The following is a 21,587-nucleotide window of genomic DNA, read 5'->3' as shown; positions in this document are numbered from 1 at the left end:
ACCGTGCCGCCAGGATTAGGGGCAGATCTGTTCCAAGAGCAGTTGGATGGGAGCCACCACTGCCCAGTATGTTACACATTTAGGGTGCTGTTAGACACAGCAGTCTAAAAGTGTGAGGACGGGTCAGAAAGGTGGGGTTGAGATCAATCCAGAAGGGACGTATCTGCAGGGGTGCGGGGGCAAATGGCCGAAAACTCTGACAGGGCCAGTGATGCTGAGTTCATGCTGAACTTAACAGCTGTACTTCATTCTAATTATTCAGATCCTTGTCATGCTTATTGATTTGATTTGATTTATGATTGTCACATGTATTAGTACTCAGTGAAAACTATTGTTTCTTGTGCATCATACAGACAAAGAAAGAACAATGGCAGGAGTAGACAGCTGGGGATCCTCCATTCGGGGGCTGGGTTATTCAGTGGTGAGGGGTGGGCTGCGGGCAGAGGATTGGGCATTGTGGCAAAGGACAGGATAAACTGGCATCAGGAGCAGAGAGATAGACTACCGTCTGCAGGGGGAGGGAAAATTACATTGACTCTATCTACACTTCCAGCTGCCTCGGAAAAGCAGCCAGCATAATTAAGGACCCCACGCACCCCGGACATTCTCTCTTCCACCTTCTCCCGTCAGGAAAAAGATACAAAAGTCTGAGGTCACGTACCAACCGACTCGAGAACAGCTTCTTCCCTGCTGCCGTCAGACTTTTGAATGGACCGACCTCACATTAAGTTGATCTTTCTCTACACCCTCGCTATGACTGTAACACTACATTCTGCACTCTCTCATTTCCTTCTCTATGATTAGTATGTGTTGTCTGTATAGCGCGCAAGAAGCAATACCTTCCTCTGTATGTTAATACATGTGACAATAATAAATCAAATCAAATCAAAAAGGGCCCCTTGAGGGCCCCGGAACATTCCAGCTCTTTCTGATGCACAAGCAGTGGAGGGAAAGGCATTTACCTCGTGGAGCTCGCACGCAGCTCCGACCTCCCCATCACTGCCAAGTTTCCCAAACCCTGAGAAACTTGAACAGCAGCAGTGAATTTTAAATGGTTCCCCCAATTACACTGCAGGGGATCTCAAAGTGTCCCGCCTCTCTATCTCAGACAGCACGATATCCACAATCGTAAAGAGAATTAGGATCATTCTGCTGTTGGGGGCGGGGAGTTATGGGGGTGGGGAGTTGTGGGAGTGGGGAGTTGTGGAGGGGAGGTAAGTGGATTAATGTCTTCAAACTCCAAAAAATGCCTTTTCTTGAGAAAAATTTAGAATCCATGAGAAGGTCCAGTACCAGAGGAGCATGTTCACATTACAGAGCTACATTGCCTTGTTAAAAGACATCTGGAGTAATTTGGGAAGCTGCTTTCTTTGTAACTATAGTGTTGTGTTATAACGATTGAATAGAATTCCTCATCCCTGTAACCTATTAGCACAGTATGAGGGGAGATTGCTTCCACTCTGAATGAAAGAGTGGTTTTCACCCCCCTGTCTACATTTTAATTGGAGCCTAAGAGACAATCCGAGCAAGCCAACTGCTCTCCTGTCCTTTAAAAGCCATCTCTATAAACTTTATTTACATGACAACGATTGTTGTTATGCTGCTGCCTGTTTCTAAACATATCCTGATGAGTCATGGGACTCAGTTTCATAAGAGTTTGGTGCTGACAGCGAACACATGGAAGCTGTCCTGAGCTTGTACTGTACAGGCTGGGTAATCGCCCTGCCTATTGATTGACAGGGAGCTGAGGTTGTTTGAAGTAGTGTAGCATTCGGTTCCTTGAAAGCATTTTGCTTTGCTTGCACTTCCCAGGGTTAACTTGTGATAGATAGCGTCTCCTATGACCTACTCATAGTTGAAATGATTATTCTGGCACTCGTTCCACACTGATTGCAGCCAAGTTGAACAACAGATTGCTGTAGATCACTATCTGAACAACAAGGTTGTAAAATACAGGACTTCCCTTTGGCAAGCCTTTCTTTCCCTGTGCCCTCTGCCCTCCTCTAAAGGAGTTGCACACTTCAACCTCTGACTCTTGCCCTCTTGAACAAATCATTCAAAAGCATGGCTGGCACAGTGGCGCACTGGTTAGCACTGCTACCTCACAGCACCAGGGACCCTGGTTCAATTCCTGGCTTGGGTCACTGTCTGTGTGGAGTTTGCACATTCTCCTCGTGTCTGCGTGGGTTTCCTCCGGGTGCTCCGGTTTCCTCCCACAGTCTGAAAGACATGCTGGTTAGGTACATTGGCCATGCTAAATTCTTCCTCAGTGTAACCGAACTGGTGCTGGTGTGTGACAACCAGGGGACTTTCACAGTAACTGTATTTATAAGCCTACTAGTGACACTAATAAATAAATAGACCTAAACCTTCCAACCCCTATCCCCATAGCCCTCTGATTCCCTTAGTACCCAAAACTCTACCTCAACCTTGAATGTGCCCAGTGACTGAGCAGCCACATACCTCCAAAGGTTCACAGCCATTTGAGTGAAGAAATTGCTCTTCCTTCTAGTGTTCAATGGCTGAGCCCTTATCTTCAAACGATGGCCAGCATTTCTGCACAGATTGGGAGGCTCTCTGCCTTTGCAAAAAATGGCAGAGGCTTGGATCTGGAAGTCCCAGCCCAGCCTCTGATATTTTTATCTGAGGAAGGTGGAATGTTCTAATGTTCACAGAGAGAGCTACACATGTTAATGTGCAAATTCCTTAATTAAGATCTGATTCAGGCTACTGGGATGTTCTCTCTAGACCTGGTAGGTGAAGTTCTAAAGCAGCGGGAGGTCTTTAGAGTGGTGGGGTACCCTTTTTGAGCGGGAAGGTAGCCCTTTTGAATATGGTCCCGTGACACATTTGGGAGCGGTCAGATGCTTTTTGGGAGGAGTAAGGAGCCTTTTGGGAGAGGCAATTTTCCCTTTAGGATTGTTAAAATTAGGCATGGATATGTGTGAAATTATGCATATGTTCATTAGAACAGTCACACATTGGAACTGTCAGAAGAACTGTCAAAGCATTTAAATGTCCTGCTTTTTAAATACTTGAAAGTAAAACTATGGGCAGTGTTAATCTGTATTTGTCATTTGTTATCAGGCTTATGTCGACATAAGCCTGAGGACTTTCATTTCAGGATCAATGCTGCATGACTGATTTTACAACCTATCATTATTGCAGTAGGGTGCCTGCCAGTTCACAGCTTGATTGGCAGTTCTAAGTGGTTATAAAGTCTTGAAATGGGTCAATGAATACAAATGCTTGACTTCATAAGGGGCTAAGGAAAGTTAAATGTAGTGACTGCCTCATTTTTTCAAAGAGTTTTTAAAAAAATCTCTCAATAGGCACTTAAGAACTTCATTTAATTTCAGCATGGGTGCTGAGGTCTGACCATGGCGAATACTGGGATTTTCCCGACAGCATCCAGTTTCTCTCACTGGCAGGGGCCAGTTTGGGTGCCTGGAGGTGGTGGGGGGGTGGGGAAGGGAAGCAGAAGTTGGAAGTGGTTCCGGATCCCAATCACACCCCCACAGGAAAAGCTAGCTCCATTGCTACTAGTTCTCATAGAAATCATAGAAACCCTACAGTGCAGAAGGAGGCCATTCGGCCCATCGAGTCTACACCGACCACAATCCCACCCAGGCCCTACCCCCACATATTTTACCCGCTCATCCCTCTAACCTACGCATCTCAGGATTCTAAGGGACAATTTTTAACCTGGCCAATCAACCTAACCCGCACATCTTTGGACTGTGGGAGGAAACCGGAGCACCCGGAGGAAACCCACGCAGACACGAGGAGAATGTGCAAACACCACACAGACAGTGACCCGAGCCGGGAATCGAACCCGGGACCCTGGAGCTGTGAAGCAGCAGTGCCAACCACTGCTCTACCGTGCCTTCTAGACACTGCAGCCTCTCAGCATCCACGTGGCAAGACGTCTCAGAACATTGTTTCAACAGCATGCTCTTTTCCGGAATAATACATGAACCGACCTCACTGCTCTGCACGTTCTCCATTACCTTGTATTTCTTCTAAATATTTATCCAACTTTCCCTCCACAGGCACAATGGTCACAGCTCCAGCGTCATTCTGCAGATATACATTGCTGCTGAACTGTATGCTCATTCTTAATGACAGCTGTTAATCGTCCAATCCAATTTCCTGCCAGACAGAACTTGCACTTGCACTCCTGAGCTTTGTAAAAACAATTGTCTAGGTTTTAGTTCCGGACACCTTCAGTAATTCCACTCTCTGAGTTTCTCCCGGCCTGACTTGTCCTTGTCCATACCTTCCTTTGATTCCACCTCCATTGTCTAGTCTCTGATGCTCAGCACTTCCTGGGGTGCAACAGCCACTTACCAAAGTCGCTGAGGACAAATAAAAATGCTCGAGTCACGGGCAGTGGTAAAAGTGAAGATTTATCAGCAAATGTTAACACTCAGCGTTCCTACCTCTGCTGAGGTTGCTCCGTTCTTGCTCAGGGCACCTTGTGCACTTTCCATCTCCAAACGGCCATTCCTGGTTTTTGAGAAACGAGATTGTGCGGCACGGTAGCACAGTGGTTAGCACTGCTGCCTCACAGCGCCCGGGACCCGGGTTCGATTCCAGCCTTGGGTGACTGTCTGGGTGGACAGTAAGAAGTCTCACAACACCAGGTTAAAGTCCAACAGGTTTATTTGGTGGCACGAGCTTTTGGAGCGCTGCTGCTTCATTAGGTGAGGAAGGAGCAGCGCTCCGAAAGCTCATACTACCAAATTTAACCTGGTGTTGTGAGACTTCTTACTGTGCCTACCCCAGTCCAACACCGGCATCTCCACATCATGTCTGTGTGGAGTTTGCGCGTTCTCTGCGTGGATTTCCTCCGGGTGGTCCGGTTTCCTTCCACACTCCAAAGATGTGCGGGTTAGGTGGATTAGCCAAGCTAAATTGCCCCTTAGGTGTCCCAAGATGTGTAGGTTAGGGGAATTAGCCTAGGGGGATTAGCCATGGTAAATATGTGGGGTTATGGGGATAGGAGCTGGGTAAGATGCTCTGTTGGAGGGTCGATGCCGGCTGAATGAGCTCCTTCTGCACTGTCGGAATTCTATGATTCTAAGATTGTGGTTACTACCAGGGAATGCACCTGACCACATCCACAGTGCAGGGAATTAGTTACAACCTGACCCACCCACCAATAAACAGGCACAATTGGGTACATCGCTGGAATTACACCCTAGATTCTTTCCTGGAGTGTCAACCCTGCATTTCTCCTGACCTCGTAGCTTTCGCACCCAGCGAATTAGCTTCCAATTAATCCGTTTGGTTGTAATTCATCCTTGTAATCCATAATCAATTTCAACCTGCGGTGTACTTACAAGAAATACAGAATTTTAATATTTAATATGCAAAGTGAAGGGGGGGAGGGTCTGAATTTTCTCTTACCAACTAAAGTGAACTCTTCCCATCAGGTCAACCTGTACTGACAAGGCTATTGGTAGAACGTGAACCTTTTCATTAACTAATAGCTTTGCCTCTATTCCAAGCAATGGCCTTCATAGTGAGAGGATTCAAGTCCAGAAGCATGGATGTCTTGATACAATTATACAGGGCCTTGGTGAGGCCGCACCAGGAGCATTGTGTACAGTTTTGGTCTCCTAAACTGAGGAAGGATGTTCTTGCTGTAGAGGGAGTGCAGAGCAGGTTGACCAGACTGATTCCTGGGATGGCAGGACTGACGTACGAGGAGAAATTGAGTTAGGATTATATTCACTGGAGTTCAGAAGAATGAGGGGGAATCTTGTAGAAACCTATAAAATTCTAACAGGACTAGACAGGGTAGATGCAGGGAGGATGTTCCCGATGGTGGGAACCAGAGGTCACAACCTGGGGATACAGGGTAGACGGTTTAGAACAGAGATGAGGAGAAATTTCTTCACCCAGGGAGTGATGAGTCCATGGAATTCACTACAACAGAAAATAGTTGAGGCCAAAACATTGTATGTTTTCAAGAAGCAGTTAGATATTACACCTGAAGCGAAGGGGATCAAAGGATATGGGAGAAAGGCGGGATCAGGCTATTGAGTTGGATGATCAGCCATGATCGTAATGAATGGCGGGGCAGGCTCGAAGGGCCAAATGGCCTACTCCTGTTACTATTTCTATGTTGTGCAAAATGCACTTTATTGTCTCTGGCAGCAACTGAAACAAATGCAGTTTTGCTTCAGATTTGTACCCCTGAGTGTGCGCTTCCAAGTACCGAGGATGAGATGTCTTTTCCAGTCTCCGTGCTGTATGACCAGGCCAAGTATTTCCTTACGGGGAACTGTGAAAATAACAAATTCAGATGTAGCATTAAGCTGATACTCCGTTCTAACATTGCTGTACACGGGAGACACGGTGGGGAGAGGAATGGGTTTTAACTACAATAAGTCGAGTCCAATGCTGAGCATTCTCCAGGGTGGCATTGGCTTGTGGAGAGGCCGCATTATTTCCTGAAAAAGCTATTTCCAAACTTGGAATGGCTCCAGTGTAGAATCACCTGAAAAAGTCCACAACCAACTCATAATTGTGAGTTTTATTAAAATTTCCTGCTTTGTTTTCTGCCTTATCGCGACTATCACATTTTGAAAGCTGCAACTTTGCTTGTGAATTGTTATTGCGAAGTGGCTTTGATGTACTTAACGTTGACAATATTGGTAACTCGGACAGCACACAGTGTGTACCCTGAGCCAGGAGGAGACCAGGACTTGGAAAGTCGTTAGGTGAGAGGGGCCTGTCAAAATGGGGAAATTTATTTATCCAAGGTGACTGTACAAACTTCCTTTCCTCCAGTCAAGTGGTTTTAACCTCTTCAATAAATTGAATCCAGACAAAGGAAACATGATTCGATCGAATCCATGGGAGACTCATGCCAGCTGGCAGACTTCCCCAGATTAACAGCAGTTGCTCTGACTCACTGCTCCCCATTGTTTGCGAGTTGTTTTAACTGCATCTTTCGACATGTTTGGGACTGAGGATGTAAGGTAGCGTGAATGCCATCAGTTTTCAAACTGGGGTTTGATAGGGAATGGCATGATATCGTCAGTTCCTTCCTGTCAGTCTCACTTCATCTATGTGGTTGTCAACCTGATAATGTGCTTTTGATTTGATTTGATTTATTATTGTCACGTATTAGTATACAGTGAAAAGTGTTGTTTCTTGCACCCTATACAGACAAAGCATACCGTTCATAGAGAAGGAAAGGAGAGAGTGCAGAATGTAGTGTCCCAGTCATAGCTAGGGTGTAGAGAAAGATCAACTTAATTTGAGGTAGGTCCATTCAAACAGCAGGGAAGAAGCTGTTCTTGAGTCGGTTGGTACGTGACCCCAGACTTTTGTACCTTTTTCCTGACGGAAAAAGATGGAAGAGAGAATGTCCGGGGTGTGTGGGGTCCTTGATTATGCCGGCTGCTTTGCTGAGGCAGTGGGAAGTGTAGACAGTGTAGTGGCTGCTCTATGTTGCTCAATGGAGAGGTGACAGTTGTCTTTCAGACGCTTGCGCAGGAGTCCCAGGAACTGCGTCCATACTTGCGACTAGTTCATTCTTTAGGAGCAACAAACTCTATTGCTTTGACAGCAGCCATAACAGCATTGCACTGTGCTGCTGCAGCTCCATCTCAGAGTCAGTAGATAATGGATTCGAGTGTCACTCAATGACAGTAAGCACCACCATTTGTGATGACATGCACGCGTAAGTCTGGGGAGATTATTGGAGGGAGAGTCCTCCAGGTCAAATCATCGGAATTGCCATCTCTCTGTTCCAGAGGACATGAAAGATCCAAAGGCACTATTCAAAAAGGTGCAAGGCAGAGAAACATGGAAAATAGAAGCAGGAAGAGGCCATTCAGCCCTTTGAATGCTCCGCCATTCATTATGATCATAAATCCATGCTGACTCTGTCTGATCCTGCCACCGCTTTCTAAATGCTCCGCTATAAAGTCCTTGATAACGGATTCGCGAATTTTCCCCACTACCGATGTTAAGCTTACTGGTCTATAATTCCCTGTTTTCTCTCTACCTCCCTTTTTGAATATTGGAGTGACATTCGCTATCCTCCAATCTGCAGGCACTGTTCCAGAGTCTATAGAATCCTGGAAGGCCACCATCAATGTATCCACTATTTCTAGAGCCAGTTCCTTAAGTACTCTGGGATGTAGATTAATGTCCTGGGGATTTATCTGCCTTCAATCCCATCAATTTTCCCAGTACCATTTCTCTACTAATATTGATCTCCCTCAGTTCTTCCCTCTCACTAAATCTTGCATTCTCCAACATTTCTGGCATTTGATTTGTGTCCTCTTTTGTGAAGATAGAACCAAAGTATGTATTTAGTTGCTCAGCCATTTCTTTATCCCCTACTATACATTCCCCCATTTCTGTCTGTAGGGGACCTACATTTATCTTCACTAACCTCTTTTTCTTCACATATCAATAGAAACTATTAATGTCAGTCTTTATATTCCCCGCAAGCTTACTTTCGTGCTGTATTTTCCTCTTCTTAATCAACCCCTTGGCCCTCTTTGTGGTAATGACTGCCATGCCTAAGAGTTTGGACCTTCAAGTTCATCTTTTTTTTTCACAGCATGTGAGCATCACCGCAAGGCCAGCATTTATTGTCCATCCTTAATTACCCTTGTTTAGAGGACATTTAAGATTAATGTAAGACAATGCTCTGGCTCTGGAGTCACATGCAAGCCAGACCAGGTAAGGATGGCAGATTTCTTTCCCTCAAGGGCATTAGTGATGCAGATGGGTTTTTGCAACAATTGAAAATGGTTTCATGGTCATCATTGGACTTTTTAATCCCAGATTTTTATTGAATTCAAATTTCACCATCTGCCATGATTTGAACCTGGGTCCCCAGAACTTCTCTGGGTCTTTGGAATACTAGTCCAGTGACAGTACCACTATGCCACCACCTTCCTTTGCTATTGAGGCGGTACATTCATCCAGTTTACGAGGCTCTGATCATCCAATACCCGCTTCCATATATAAAAATCGATGTGATTCCAGGATTCTCAGCTTTGGCTAATTTTGAGTTGATGATAATCCTTTTCATTTTTTAAATGCGCCTTTGGCCATTCCAAACCTTTGTCTTATTTCTTGGTCACGCCATCCATCTAATATTAACATACTTCCTAGGGAATAAGATTTGGCACCTCATCCACTCCCTCCACCACTGACACTCAGTAGGAGCAGTGTGTACTATCTACAAGATGCACCACAGTAATTCACCAAAGATCCTTAGGCCGCACTTTCCAACCCATGACCACTTCCATCTAAAAGGACAGGGCAGCAGATTAATGGGAACACCAGCACCTGTAAGTTGCCCCCCAAGCCACTCACCATCCTGACTTGGAAATATATCGCCGTTCCTTTGCAGTCACTGGGTCAAAATCCTGAAATTCCCTCCCTAACGGCATTGTGGGTCAACCCACAGCACGTGGACTGCAGCGATTCAAGATGGCAGCTCACCACCACCTTCTCAAGGGCAACTAGGGATGGGCAATAAATGCTGGCCAGCCAGCGACGCCCATGTCCCACGAATGAATAAAAAAAAGTTCACCTTTGTGACCTTTCCATTCTTCACTACAATCTTACACTGTGGTATTTTTGTTTGGACGCTACTGGACATTTTGTTTTCTTACGATCTCTACTTGGCCCTTTCTCCTCCCTTTCACTCACTACTCTATCTAGAATCTTTTACATTTCTCTTTGGAGTCTGCAATAAGGACATCGATGTACCTTATTATTAGAGGTAACCTCCAAATAATAATCCAGGAAGTTTTTCAGTCTCTCCAAGAATATTTTCACGATACAATCTGAATAAATCTGGGGTGGAAAACACCCCTACCTGATCCTTCCTGTAATCTTCACAAAACTGCTTAGATCTTTCTCAACTTTTACGGCCGTGGTTAGTTCCCGATTTTGTTAAGATTTCTTATAACTCTTAAGATTTTTAAAGTTTATTTATTAGTCACGAGTAGGCTTACATTAAAACTTCAATGAAATTACTGTGAAAATCCCTTAGTCGCCACACTCCGGCACCTGTTCGGGTACACTGAGGGACAATTCAGTATGGTCAATGAACCTAACCAGCACGTCTTTCGGACTGTGAGAAGAAACCAGAGCACCCGGAGGAAACCCACGCAGACACGGGGAGAATGTGCAAACTCCACGCAGACAGTGACCCAAGCCAAGAATCAGACCCAGGTCCCTGGCGCTGTGAGGCAGCAGTGCTACCCACTGTGCCGCCATGTCGCCTTATCATCAACATCAAGAGACTCTAACGTGCTGATCAGTTCTCCATGTTTAGGAATGGAAAGGGTTTTTGCAACAATGCTCACGTCGCAAGACTTGATTTTAAGTGGGGCTTAATGGTTTCAAAATGTCTGTTACATTTTATAATGCAAGTCATATGTGAAGTGTTCAAGTGCAAACGTTTCGTAAGTTTTGGCATTTGAAATATGTGCCCTCCTTCCCGCCCCCCACAGGAATTGTATTTTAATCGCTAGCACCTTCAGGGTCCTTTTATTATTTTCTGATTTTTCTCCTGACTCATGCTGAGATGCGTTTCCACGGAAACGGACAGTTCTCCATTCCTTCGCCTGATTTGCCATCCTAATGTGGAGACTAGAGAGGTTTGGGTGAGTGAACCCTTTTGAGTGGAAATTATCAAGTCTGATCTTGTGAGCCGCATCTTTGACGAAGCTTCAGACCTTCTCGCGAATATCATCTGGGTTACTCAGAAATTGAGTGCTTGGCACAAAGTGTCGCACTGTGACCAAACAACAATCAAACACCGCAATTTGACTTTAGACTTTAGGATTGTATTTTGATTCAAAATGTTGCACCTAACAAAGGGGAAATCTTGTACATTGTTCCAAGGCTTACTGTAGGTTTTGTGTTAAAACAGTTGTGTAACAGCAGCAGTGGAGAGTTGGTGCCTCTTATCAAGAGAGGGAGATGCCACTCTCAGTTGTGGCCCAGTGATCCTTGTTGGGAAGTACGTGTGGGTGTTGGGGTTAGATTAGGGTCAGGCTTTGGATATGGTGATCACTGGTGATTAACATCCTCTTTGACCACAGGCGAGGTTCCAGAGGACCGGAGAATAGCCAATGTTGTTCCCTTGTTTAAGAAAGGAAGCAGGAATAATACAGGAAATTATCGGCTGGTGGGCCTGATGTCAGTGGTGGGGGAGCTTTTGGAGAAGATACTGAGGGACAGGATATATGCACATTTGGAAGAAAAGTGACTAGTCAGTGATAGGCAGCATGGTTTGTTCGGGGAAGGTCGTGTCTCATCAACTTGAGTTTTTTGAAGAGGTGGCAAAGATAACTGATGAGGGAAGGGCTGTGGATGTAGTTTATATGGACTTTAGTAAGGCATTTGACAAGGTCCCTCATGGCAGACTGGTACAAAAACTAAAATCATACGGGATTCGTGGTGGGCTGGCTAGATGGATAAGAACTGGCTTGGTTATAGGAGACAGAGAGTAGGGGTGGAAGGATGTTTTTCAGAATGGAGATCTGTAGCTATTGGTGTTCCACAGGGATCAGTGCTGGGACCTCTGTTGTTTGTAGTATATATAAATGATCTAGAGGAAAATGTGGGTGGTCTGATTAGTAGGTTTGTGGATGACATGAAGATTGGTGGAGTTGCTGATAGTGCCGTGGATTGTCAGAGGATACAACAGGATATAGATAGATTGGAGACTTGAACACAAAATGGCAGATGGAGTTTAATCAGTTCAAATGCGAGGTGATGCATTTTGGAGGATCAAATTTAGGTATGAATTATACTGTAAATGGCAGAACCCTTAGGGAACATTAACATAATATACAGAGGGATCTGGGCGTGCAAATCCATAGTTCCCTAAAAGTGGCCAAGCTGATTAAGAAGGCATATGGCATGCTTGCCTTCATCAGCCGGGGCATTGAGTACAGGAATTGGAAAATCAGGTTGCAGCTATATGAAACCTTGGTTAGGCCTCATTTGGAGTATTGTGTGCAGTTCTGGTCGCCACACGACCAGAAGGATGTGGAAGCTTTGCAAAGAAGGTTCACCGGGATGTTGTCTGGTCTTGACGGTGTTGGCGATGAGGAGACGTTGATTAAACTAGGATTGTTTTTACTAGAGGGACAGAGGCTGAGGGGAGGCCTAATAGAGGTCTACAAAATTATGAGAGGCATAGACAGGGTGGATAGTCAGAGGCTTTTTCCAAGGGTCGAAGTATCAATTACAAGGGGGGCACAGGTTCAAGGTGAGAGGGGGAAAGTTTAAGAGAGATGTGCGGGGGAGGTTTTTCATGCAGAGAGTGGTGGATGCCTGAAACACGCTGCCAGAGGAGGTGGTGGAAGCAGGCACATTAGCAACATTTAAGAGGCATCTGGACGGGTACATGAATAGGGAGGGAATAGAGGGATATGGACCGAGTGTGGATAGAAGGTTTCTTGTTGGTTTAGTTAGGGCATCATGATAGGCACAGGCTTGTGGGGGGACAAAGGGCCTGTTCCTGTGCTGTACTTTTCTTTGTTCTTTGTTTTTTGTTAATGAAGAATAGTCAGTTAGGCCTGTGATTGTCTATGCAATGGTGGTACGTGGAGAATCAGCATCTTCAGGAGAAAATGGCACAGAAATTTGAGGAAAGGGGCCAGGGAAATCCTTTAAGAACAGCTGCCAGTGGTCAATAACGTACAGTAGTTGCATTTAAGGGGAAGCTGGATAAACGCATGAGGGACAAAGGAATGGAAGAACCTGCTAGCAGATGAACGAGAGGTTCATATGGAATCATAAACACCAACAAGGAGCAGTGGGGCCAAGTCCCCTGTCCCTGTTCAGTACAGTCAGTGTAATTCTAAGTATGTTCCTTGTTCCTGCAGGCCAAGGAAAACCGAAGGATTCTGATTGCTCTGAAGTCTATTCTGGAGGAGTTTGGGACTGAGCTCAGTGATGAGGAGAAACGTCGCTATGAACTACAGCAGCAGTACGCCAACGAGAAAGCTGCCTGGGAAATGGAATACACCGAGCAAAAATGCCAACTAGCCCAGGTAAGTGGAAGATATTTACTTTGTTCAGTACATTCGCAATGGAACAACAGCCTCCAGAACTGGGTAAAGATGGGTTTAAGCTCACAGCTCCCATTCGCTATTGTGTGCAGTTTAGCTTCATATACTTGCTACGTTTTCTAAATAGTGCCGATCATCATAGCTTTAGAAAAAAGAACTGCTGAAAGCCGTTCCTTAGTATAAAATGAAATTTCTCTGCAGTGGTTAACAATACTGCCGTACAGAGTATGACGTGAGCCTTTGGAATGACAGATACATGAAAGTGAAAGTCCAACAACCTTTGTTCATTTACTTTCTTTCCCTCCTAACGTGAAGTTCAGACTTTCTTGCGCGGGGTACGGTTGCCTAGGTGCCAGCAGCCTTCAGAGTATGGGTCATTCATCATGAGTGATCATGGACAATGAGAGGGAACTATTAATTCCTCCCCCTCCCCAGATCCCTCCATTTGGTGGAAGTCGGACTGGTCGGAGAGGGTGGGCAAAGCTGGGTGGGGGCTTGGGGGGGTGTTGGTAGGGGGTGCAGCAGCCTAAAAAGGGCTCAGTCTCAACCACTCACTTCCCATGTTAGCCGAGTGCAATTTGAAAGTGCGGATGGCAAACGCATCCGCATTGCAGTTTTTACAAATGGTCTCATCAAAGCCTGACTGCCCATTTAATCTGAGGGCCAAGCAGCGATTGTTTCTCTACCAGCAACCAGGGCCAGAGTTTTCTGCTCCCTCATCAGTGGGTTTTAGATGGGGGAGGGAGAGGGAAGGATGGGGAAATAGAATTTAAAGGATAGGCTTCCCTCTGGGTTCCCACCTGCCCTGACCACACAGTGAGTTTAATGCTGAGATCAGCAGTGCCTAGGACGGAGGCCATCAGAAGCTCCCCGCTAAGGTCCGGTGGCCTCCAGACCTGCCTCTCCCCCGGAGACCCCAATCGACCCCTCCGGGCCCACCTCCAGGCCTTCCCTCCCCTCCCTGCCCTGGAGGCCCTTGAGCTTAGCTAGACCTCTGGTCCCCGACTTCGACAACACCAGCGTCCAGCCGCATTTCCTTTTCTGTCCACTGCAGCGCTGTCGCCATCTAAAACATTGTGATCCCACCATCCTGAAAAAAAACAGGCCCCCGAGCTCCAACTAGGGCCAGAAGAAACCCAGTAAAGTGAAGAACGGGAGCTGAGAGGAACAGGATTGCTGCTCCGGATGCCACAGGCGTAGCTCAGACCCTCTTTGTTCTTGATGTCCGCCCTCTCCCCCTAACCACTGTGGACAGGGTGTGACACGCTAACACAGCCCAGTTGATCCTGCACCCAGATGCATCAGTCCTGATCCCAGATGGTTGACACTTCTCCCAAATGGCTTGATTCTACTACCAGATGGATCTGGACCCAATTCCCACCCAAATGTTCAAAGGCACCCCTGGGTGTCAGTAGGCTATGTGACCAGCAGAGCCTTCCCATCTGTACCCAGCACTGTCCATGCTCACTGCCCAAAGATGATTGCAATGAACAGAAGGAACACTGGCTGATACTATTCGCTGTGACATAAAGGTCAAATGTGACACTTGTTCTGCTCCACTAACTAGCTCCACAACGACTTGCATTAATACAGCGCTGCCGAGGGATTGCCCCTGGAAACCTTCCAAATCCATCTCACTCAGATGGAGCTTTCACCCACTAAGCACTAGCTGCAACTAAGCCGGTCGAGCTTTTAGGAGAGATCTAATTTCTTTGGAGAGTTTTTGATGTTCGAATTGAATAAATGCTTCAGCGTGAGCAATTAATTTTGATATTGTGAATCTATATTTTGTTTGGCAGCTTGAAGAGCTGGGAGGAAAGCCGTCCTCCAAGAAGGGCCCCGTCGACCCCAAAGAAGTGTTCAAGCGAGAGAGGGAGGAGCACCGGAAGCTGTTGGCCGACAGTCACGGGCAGGTGATGGATCTCCACTGGCAGCTGCAGCACACTGAGAAGAACTGGAAACTCGAGAAGGTGGAGCTGCTGGACAGGTTCGAGCGCGAGCGGCGAGAGTGGGAGTGGCAGATGAAGGAACTACAGAGCAAACTGGAGCAGGTGGGTAACGAGGAAGGGCCTGTCAGGGGTTAAGAGATCACACTGTAGCGAAACGCCTGTCAGTGGTTGAACTCTGACGAAGGGTCATCCAGACTCGAAACGTTGGCTCTCTCCTCTCTCTCCACAGATGCTGTCAGATCTGCTGAGATTTTCCAGCATTTTTCTGTTTTTGTTCCAGAATCCGGAGTATTTTGTTTTTATAATAGTGGTTGAAGCTAGCTACTCACCATTGGGCTCCATTGGTGACTTAATTTGATTTGATTTGATTTATTTTTGTCACATGTATTAGTATATCGTGAAAAGCATTGTTTCTTGCACACTATACAGACAAAGCAGACTGTACATAGAGAAGGAAAGGAGAGGGTGCAGAATGTAGTGTTACAGTCATAGCTAGGGTGTAGAGAAAGATCAACTTAATATGAGGTAGGTCCATTCAGAAGTCTGATGGCAGCAGGGGGGAAGCTGTTCTTGAGTCACTTGGTACGTGTGCTCAGACTTTTGTATCTTTTTCTTGATGGACTAAGATGGAAGAGACAATGTCCGTGGCGTGAGGTCCTTGCTTATGCTGGTTGCTTTGCCGAGGCAGCGGGAAGTGTAGACGGAGTCAATGGATGGGAGGCTGGTTTGCGTGATGGATTGGGCTACATTCACGACCCTTTGCAGAGTTTGGCATACCACCCTTTGCGACACTGCATTTGTGCAAAGCGGATGTGTGGTACTGCAGCGGTAGCTTGCAATGGAAGAGTTTCTAAACTAATACCTCTCGTTTGTAGGGTCTGGTGCGTTGGGGAAGGGGGTAGTGAGATAATGCTGTCCTCCACAATACATAAAATGCAATCTTCACCTTTCAGGACAGAAGATGTATTTAGAAGGAAGCAACTGACAGGGAAAAATAGCGTGGTGCTGAAATGTTGTACTCAGTAAGGGAATCTGATCGCTGTTTGATGGTGAAGCCAGAAACAGGTTCTTTCAGGAACTTTTAACAATTTTGCAAGAAATAACAAACATTGGACAGAGGGAGTGAGTTCCCTCACCGTTTCGGCATGTTTCCTGTACATAATTCCTACTCTCCAACAGTAACTACTCTTCAAAGAGGACATTCATTGGCTGTCAAGCGCTTCAGGATGTCCTGAGGTTGCACAAGGCGCCATGAAAAATGCAAGTGCATTCCTGTGGCAGTACGATGTGACAGTGAGTCTTCGGGAAGAATGATCCCCAGAACCAACTCACGTTCCCAGCTCCTATTATATGAAGGTGAAGGGTTTCTGATTCTTAGTTAATGAGGTTTAGCGACAATCCCTGCTATTGGACAACACATTCTGGAGCTGGCTTTTTTCTGGCCATTCTGCCTATCCATCCAGACTGGCTTTGCAGTGCTTCAGATAGGGCCAGCCCAGCAGCAGACTGTCACAGCCCCCACCCCCACTAACCACTGTCTGGGGTTTCTCAGCAGCAGGTATGGCATTACCATGGGGAGATTGCTTGCTCTCCGTTATCATGGTGGAGGAAGGGCAGAGCAGGATGCAGCAGAGGAAAGTCTGCACCTCACTCATCATGGAATGGACAGGCAATGTACAATTAAATGTGTATGAAAGCTGTGTGCTTCAGCAAAGAGGCAGTAGGGCAACAGTATGACCTACTTGAGGACCTGTAGCTATCTCTTAACGCCTGCATTGCTTTCTCTGACTGTGAACGAAACAAATAGGAGCAAGAGTAGACCACGTGGTCTTTGAGCCTCCTCTGTTATTCAATACGATCATGGCAGATCTTGGGCTTCAACTCTTTTACACCTCTTCCTCTTATCCCTTCATTCCCTGAGAGACACAAAATCTGTGCAATTGACAGCAGAGATCAGAGAGCCAGAGCTATCAATCAAGCAACGTTTTCTCTGGGGCTCAGGTGCTTTCTTGTACTATTGATGTCTCGACTGTCAGCCAAGAATATATATAATGAGACTTCGCTGATCTCTGCTGTCAATTTCACAATGTCTATTTACATAAGGTTAAGAGGTTCCTATTTTCAGCTCAAAGGTCTGGATGATCGATAGCCTTATTGCCCTGTATCAAAGTGATTTCTTTTAACACAGTGGAACATTATGAATGAATGACTGTTTTAAAAGGTTTTTTTTACACATCCTAGTGTCACTGTGGGGTCCTTTGGTTCTACACAGCATATAGTGGATCAATGGGCATAATGTACCACAGCTTGGCATGGAGGCATGAGGGACCATGGATGACTGGGTGGAGAGGTCTACCTTGACATGGAGGTCATGACGGACCAGGGTTTTTTTGGGGGAGTATATCTAGACATGGGAGCATGAGGGGGTCATAGGGGTTGGCTTGGGGGCATACCTTAACATGGGGAGCATGAGGAGGATATTTTAAACTTATCTTTTGAAAGGCCCCCTCATACAGATTACGGTTCATGATACCTCTGAAATGCTGTGAACTATGAGAACATTGAGAATCTGGCCTGACTCCATGAAAACTGTTCATGTTCATAGGGCATGTTTATTCCTGCAGTTTTTGACCCGAACCAGCCGGCATCCTTAAACAGCACTCTCATAAATTGTGAAACCCTGGAAATGAGGTCGGAGATATCAAAAATGGGCCCTAGCCGCCATCTTTAAAGGCCTCTCAACAGTCCAGAGTTATCAACAGGGTCTTGCTGCTTGCATTTGCCTTCATCATAGAATCCCTACAGTGCAGAAGGAGGCCATTCGGCCCATCAGGTCTGCACTGACCACAATCGCATCCAGGCCCTATTCCCATAACCCCACATATTTACCCTGCTAATCCCCCTGACACTAAAGGGCAATTTAGCATGGCCAATCCACCTAACCCTCACATCTTTGGGACTGTGGGAGGAAACCGGAGCACCCAGAGGAAACCCACGCAGACACGGGGAGAATGTGCAAACTCCACACAGTGACCCAAGGCCGGAATTGAACCCGGGTCCCTGGCGCTGTGAGGCAGCAGTGCTAACCACCGTGCCGCCCCATATTGTCCTGGTTTTAATAATCTCAGCTTCAGCTTGATAAATCTGAAAATCTTCTGATTCAATCAGTTGAAACAAAATCTGGAAATTATCTGAGAATGCAGCAGTGAATCAGGGGTTCTGGCTGAACACGTGCCTGCTAGTTAAACCACAAGTACTCAGATTCGATACAACTGGAAAGTGGACATCAAGCACAACTCTCCAGCCTTGTGCTGCTTTTGGGACACCATTGTGCCTACAGGGTAGAAAGACCACCAATGAACAGGACCCTGAGAAACCAGGAGCAGATCCAGAGCTGGAACACCAATGGGTGTCTGCACAATATGAGTAACTATGGGCGGGATTTTCCAGCCGCACTTGCCCCAAAACCGGAAAATTCCACCCAAAGTCAACAGACCTTTGCATGGGTCCAATTCCCATGGCGGGCAGGACGGGAAGATTCCGCACTGTAGGTTTTCACAGCCATTGGGCAAAACTTTCCAACCCTTCCTATCAGCGGTGACCCCCTCACCCCGACCTACCCACGTTCCCCAGTGGCGGAGGGTGCAGGACATACAAAACCCTGCAGACTTCGACGGGACCAGAAGATCCCGCATTCAACCAATAATCCAGACAATTCAAATTGTCTGTGGATTCATGATACCTCTGAAATGTTATGAACCATGGTTCAATGAAAAGCAGGCCTGACTCCATGAAGACTGAGGGCTAGGACATGTCGATTCCTGCAGAGTGCAAGCTTTTGACCCGAACCAGCCGGCATCATTAAACAGCACTCCCAACAGCACTGGGAATGGGGACAGTATCAAGTGAGTTCAAATCCCACTGTGAATCTTTGAAAATTTAAATTTGGTTTCAAAACTATTCGGTATCAGTAAAAGTTGATGGGATTCTGGGGTTTTTCCTGGTGCTTTGCCTGGCTTTGTATCATCCCTAACTTTATTTTCTCAAATTGTCAGCCTTTCATATGTAACAAAATATAACCTTGTTTACCTTTGCCATCTTTCTGGACACATTTTCCTGTCAACCTTTCAACATTATGGCCTGCAGTGAACCCGGACACTGTGGCGACGAGGGGATTTACATTGCAGTGTTAATGTAAGCCTACTTGTGACACTAATTAATAAACTTCATTAACCTTTGGACACTAAGGAATTTAGCACGGCTAATCCACCTAACCCGCACATCTTTGGACTGTGGGAGGAAACCGGAGCACTCGGAGGAAACCCACGCAGACACGGGAAGAATTGCAAACTCCACACAGTCACCCAAGGCTGGAATTGAACCCAGGTCCCTGGCGCTGTGAGGCAGCTGTGCTAACCACTGTGCCACCATGCCACCCGGAGAACAGGTTAAAACTGCAGACCGCAGGGCAGGTTGGGTATGTAACCCAGCTGATATCACTTGATCACCTGCCTTGTTTGCGAAACTGTCGAAACCCCTTCAAGGCCCTGTGCTGCAATACGATCCGGCTAGGCGTTTAAAAGGTTCAGTCTGGAGCCAGCCAGAGGGCCCAGCCATACCTCCTGCAGTCAGGAGATACAACTGACGTAATATATTTCACACCCTCAAGACAGCAGAGCTGAGAATGGCCTGGAGATAAAGACAGAGGAACAACAGATGGAAGATGACAACAGAGCCAAACACGGGACGAAAGCTAACAGAGAAAGCAGATGGTACCCGGAGCCGGTTGCTAACAGAACAGGAGCGTGTCTGACAGTGCTCTCACACCTGTTTACACTTGGAAATGCATCTCCATCACAAGGAGATTACAAAAAAACATTCAAAATAAGCCTGTCACTGAAAACTGTAACTCCGATATCTTGAAGATTGATGAGGACTGGACTCACCAGTGTTAAACACAGAAACAAAATCACAGCGTGTCCAAAACATATAGTGACATATTTTTAAGATAAAGATCTCAGCATCTCTGATCTGTAGTTTATGATAAAATTGTTGACTTGCTTTGCAACATGTATTTTACAAATCCCTGGATTTTCACTCAGAAACCTGACCTGGGAAAATCTGCCCCCGAAGTTCGGAGTGGAGGGTGGGGAGGCAGGCGGGATGGAAGGCCTATCTTTGTGCTTCAGGGCTGTGTCCAAGATTTTTCAAAAACCCTCTGACTCTCACCACTCACCCCCCCCCCCCCCCTCAACTTCCACACACTCCCCATGTCCCATCCATGCCAACTCATGGCACCTCATGCCCCTACATGCCCATGGTTCCTCATACCTTCCATGCCAACCTATGCCCCTCTACCCACTTCACTGACTCCTCATACATTCCATGCCAACCTATGCCCCTATGTCCACTCATGGCTCTTTATAGCCCCTATGTCAGCTTAGTGCAAACTCATTCCAACTCATGTCTCCCACCTTTGCAATTACACCTATCATCAACTCAGCCAGTATCTATCATGGGCAGACTTCAGGACCCCTGCTGAGATTGATAAAGTTCTAAGTGTCTATTGCTGACTTACTTTTAAAAAAAGCACTCTAATTCATAAAAGAAACCCATTTACTATATTGATATTCCTTCAATTGCATCGTTATAAAAACAAACAATTCATTTAAGTGCCTAATCCCTCATAAAACAAGCATTTGCATTCATAGTCCCACTTTAGAGGGACTGTAACCATTTGGAACTGTCGATCAAACGGTGGCACAGTGGTTAGCTCTGTTGCCTCACTGCGCCGGGGACCCGGGTTCGATTCCCGGCTTGGGTGACTATTGGTGCGGAGTCTGCACGTTCTCCCCGTGTCTGCGTGGGTTTCCTCCGAGTGCCCTGGTTTCCTCCTACAGTCCGAAAGACGTGTTGGTTAGGTGCATTGGCCATGTTAAATTCTCCCTCAGTGTACCCGAACAGGCGCCGGAGTGTGGCGACTAGGGGATTTTCACAGTAACTTCATTGCAGTGTTAATATAAGCCTACTTGTGACACTAATAAATAAACCAAAATTGTGAAATGGAAGATAGCGAAATCATGCTTCACTGATCCATTATTGGTCGCCCTCAGGCTTATGTCAATGAGTGAAATGATGACTTGTTGAAACGTTTCAGACATTGTTTCCAAAGGTTTAAAGGGTTGTGGTTCACTCCAATGATGTACAGGTTAGGTGGATTGGCCATGCTAAATTGCCCCTTAGTGTCCCAAGATGTGTAGGTTAGGAAGATTAGTGGGGTAAATACTTGGGGTTACAGGGAACAGGTCTGGGTGGGATTGCCCCTGAGTGTTAGGGCGATTACGTGGGATTATGGGGATAGGACCTGGGTGGGATTTTGTCGGTGTAGACTCGATGGGCTGAATGGCCTCCTTCTGTACTCTAGGGATTCTATGAAAGGGAAGTTTAAATGCCTTTACAGCTTGATATTTGCCTTTAGTGGTTCATTTTGACACTTTTGACAGTTGGTTCTGACAGTTCTTGTTGACATTTTGATAGTTCCAATGAGATTGACAATTAATGC

The 21,587-nt window shown here is 46.3% G+C and overlaps 1 protein-coding gene across 2 annotated transcripts in view; it reads left to right on the top strand.

Moving 5' to 3' along the window:
- mtcl1 (microtubule crosslinking factor 1) overlaps positions 1-21,587 on the top strand; it is a 233,074-nt gene that overhangs the window by 159,510 nt on the left and 51,977 nt on the right. For both annotated transcript variants that reach the window (XM_078215726.1, XM_078215727.1), the window contains exons 10-11: positions 12,891-13,058; positions 14,876-15,127. In XM_078215726.1, the coding sequence (XP_078071852.1) occupies positions 12,891-13,058; positions 14,876-15,127 (420 nt within the window). The remainder of the gene's footprint in view (positions 1-12,890; positions 13,059-14,875; positions 15,128-21,587) is intronic.

Source organism: Mustelus asterias, chromosome 7 (assembly GCF_964213995.1).
Source record: "Mustelus asterias chromosome 7, sMusAst1.hap1.1, whole genome shotgun sequence".
NCBI lineage: Eukaryota > Metazoa > Chordata > Chondrichthyes > Carcharhiniformes > Triakidae > Mustelus > Mustelus asterias.
Note: the sequence above shows the minus strand (reverse complement) of the source record. Positions and strands in the feature narration are given on the sequence as shown.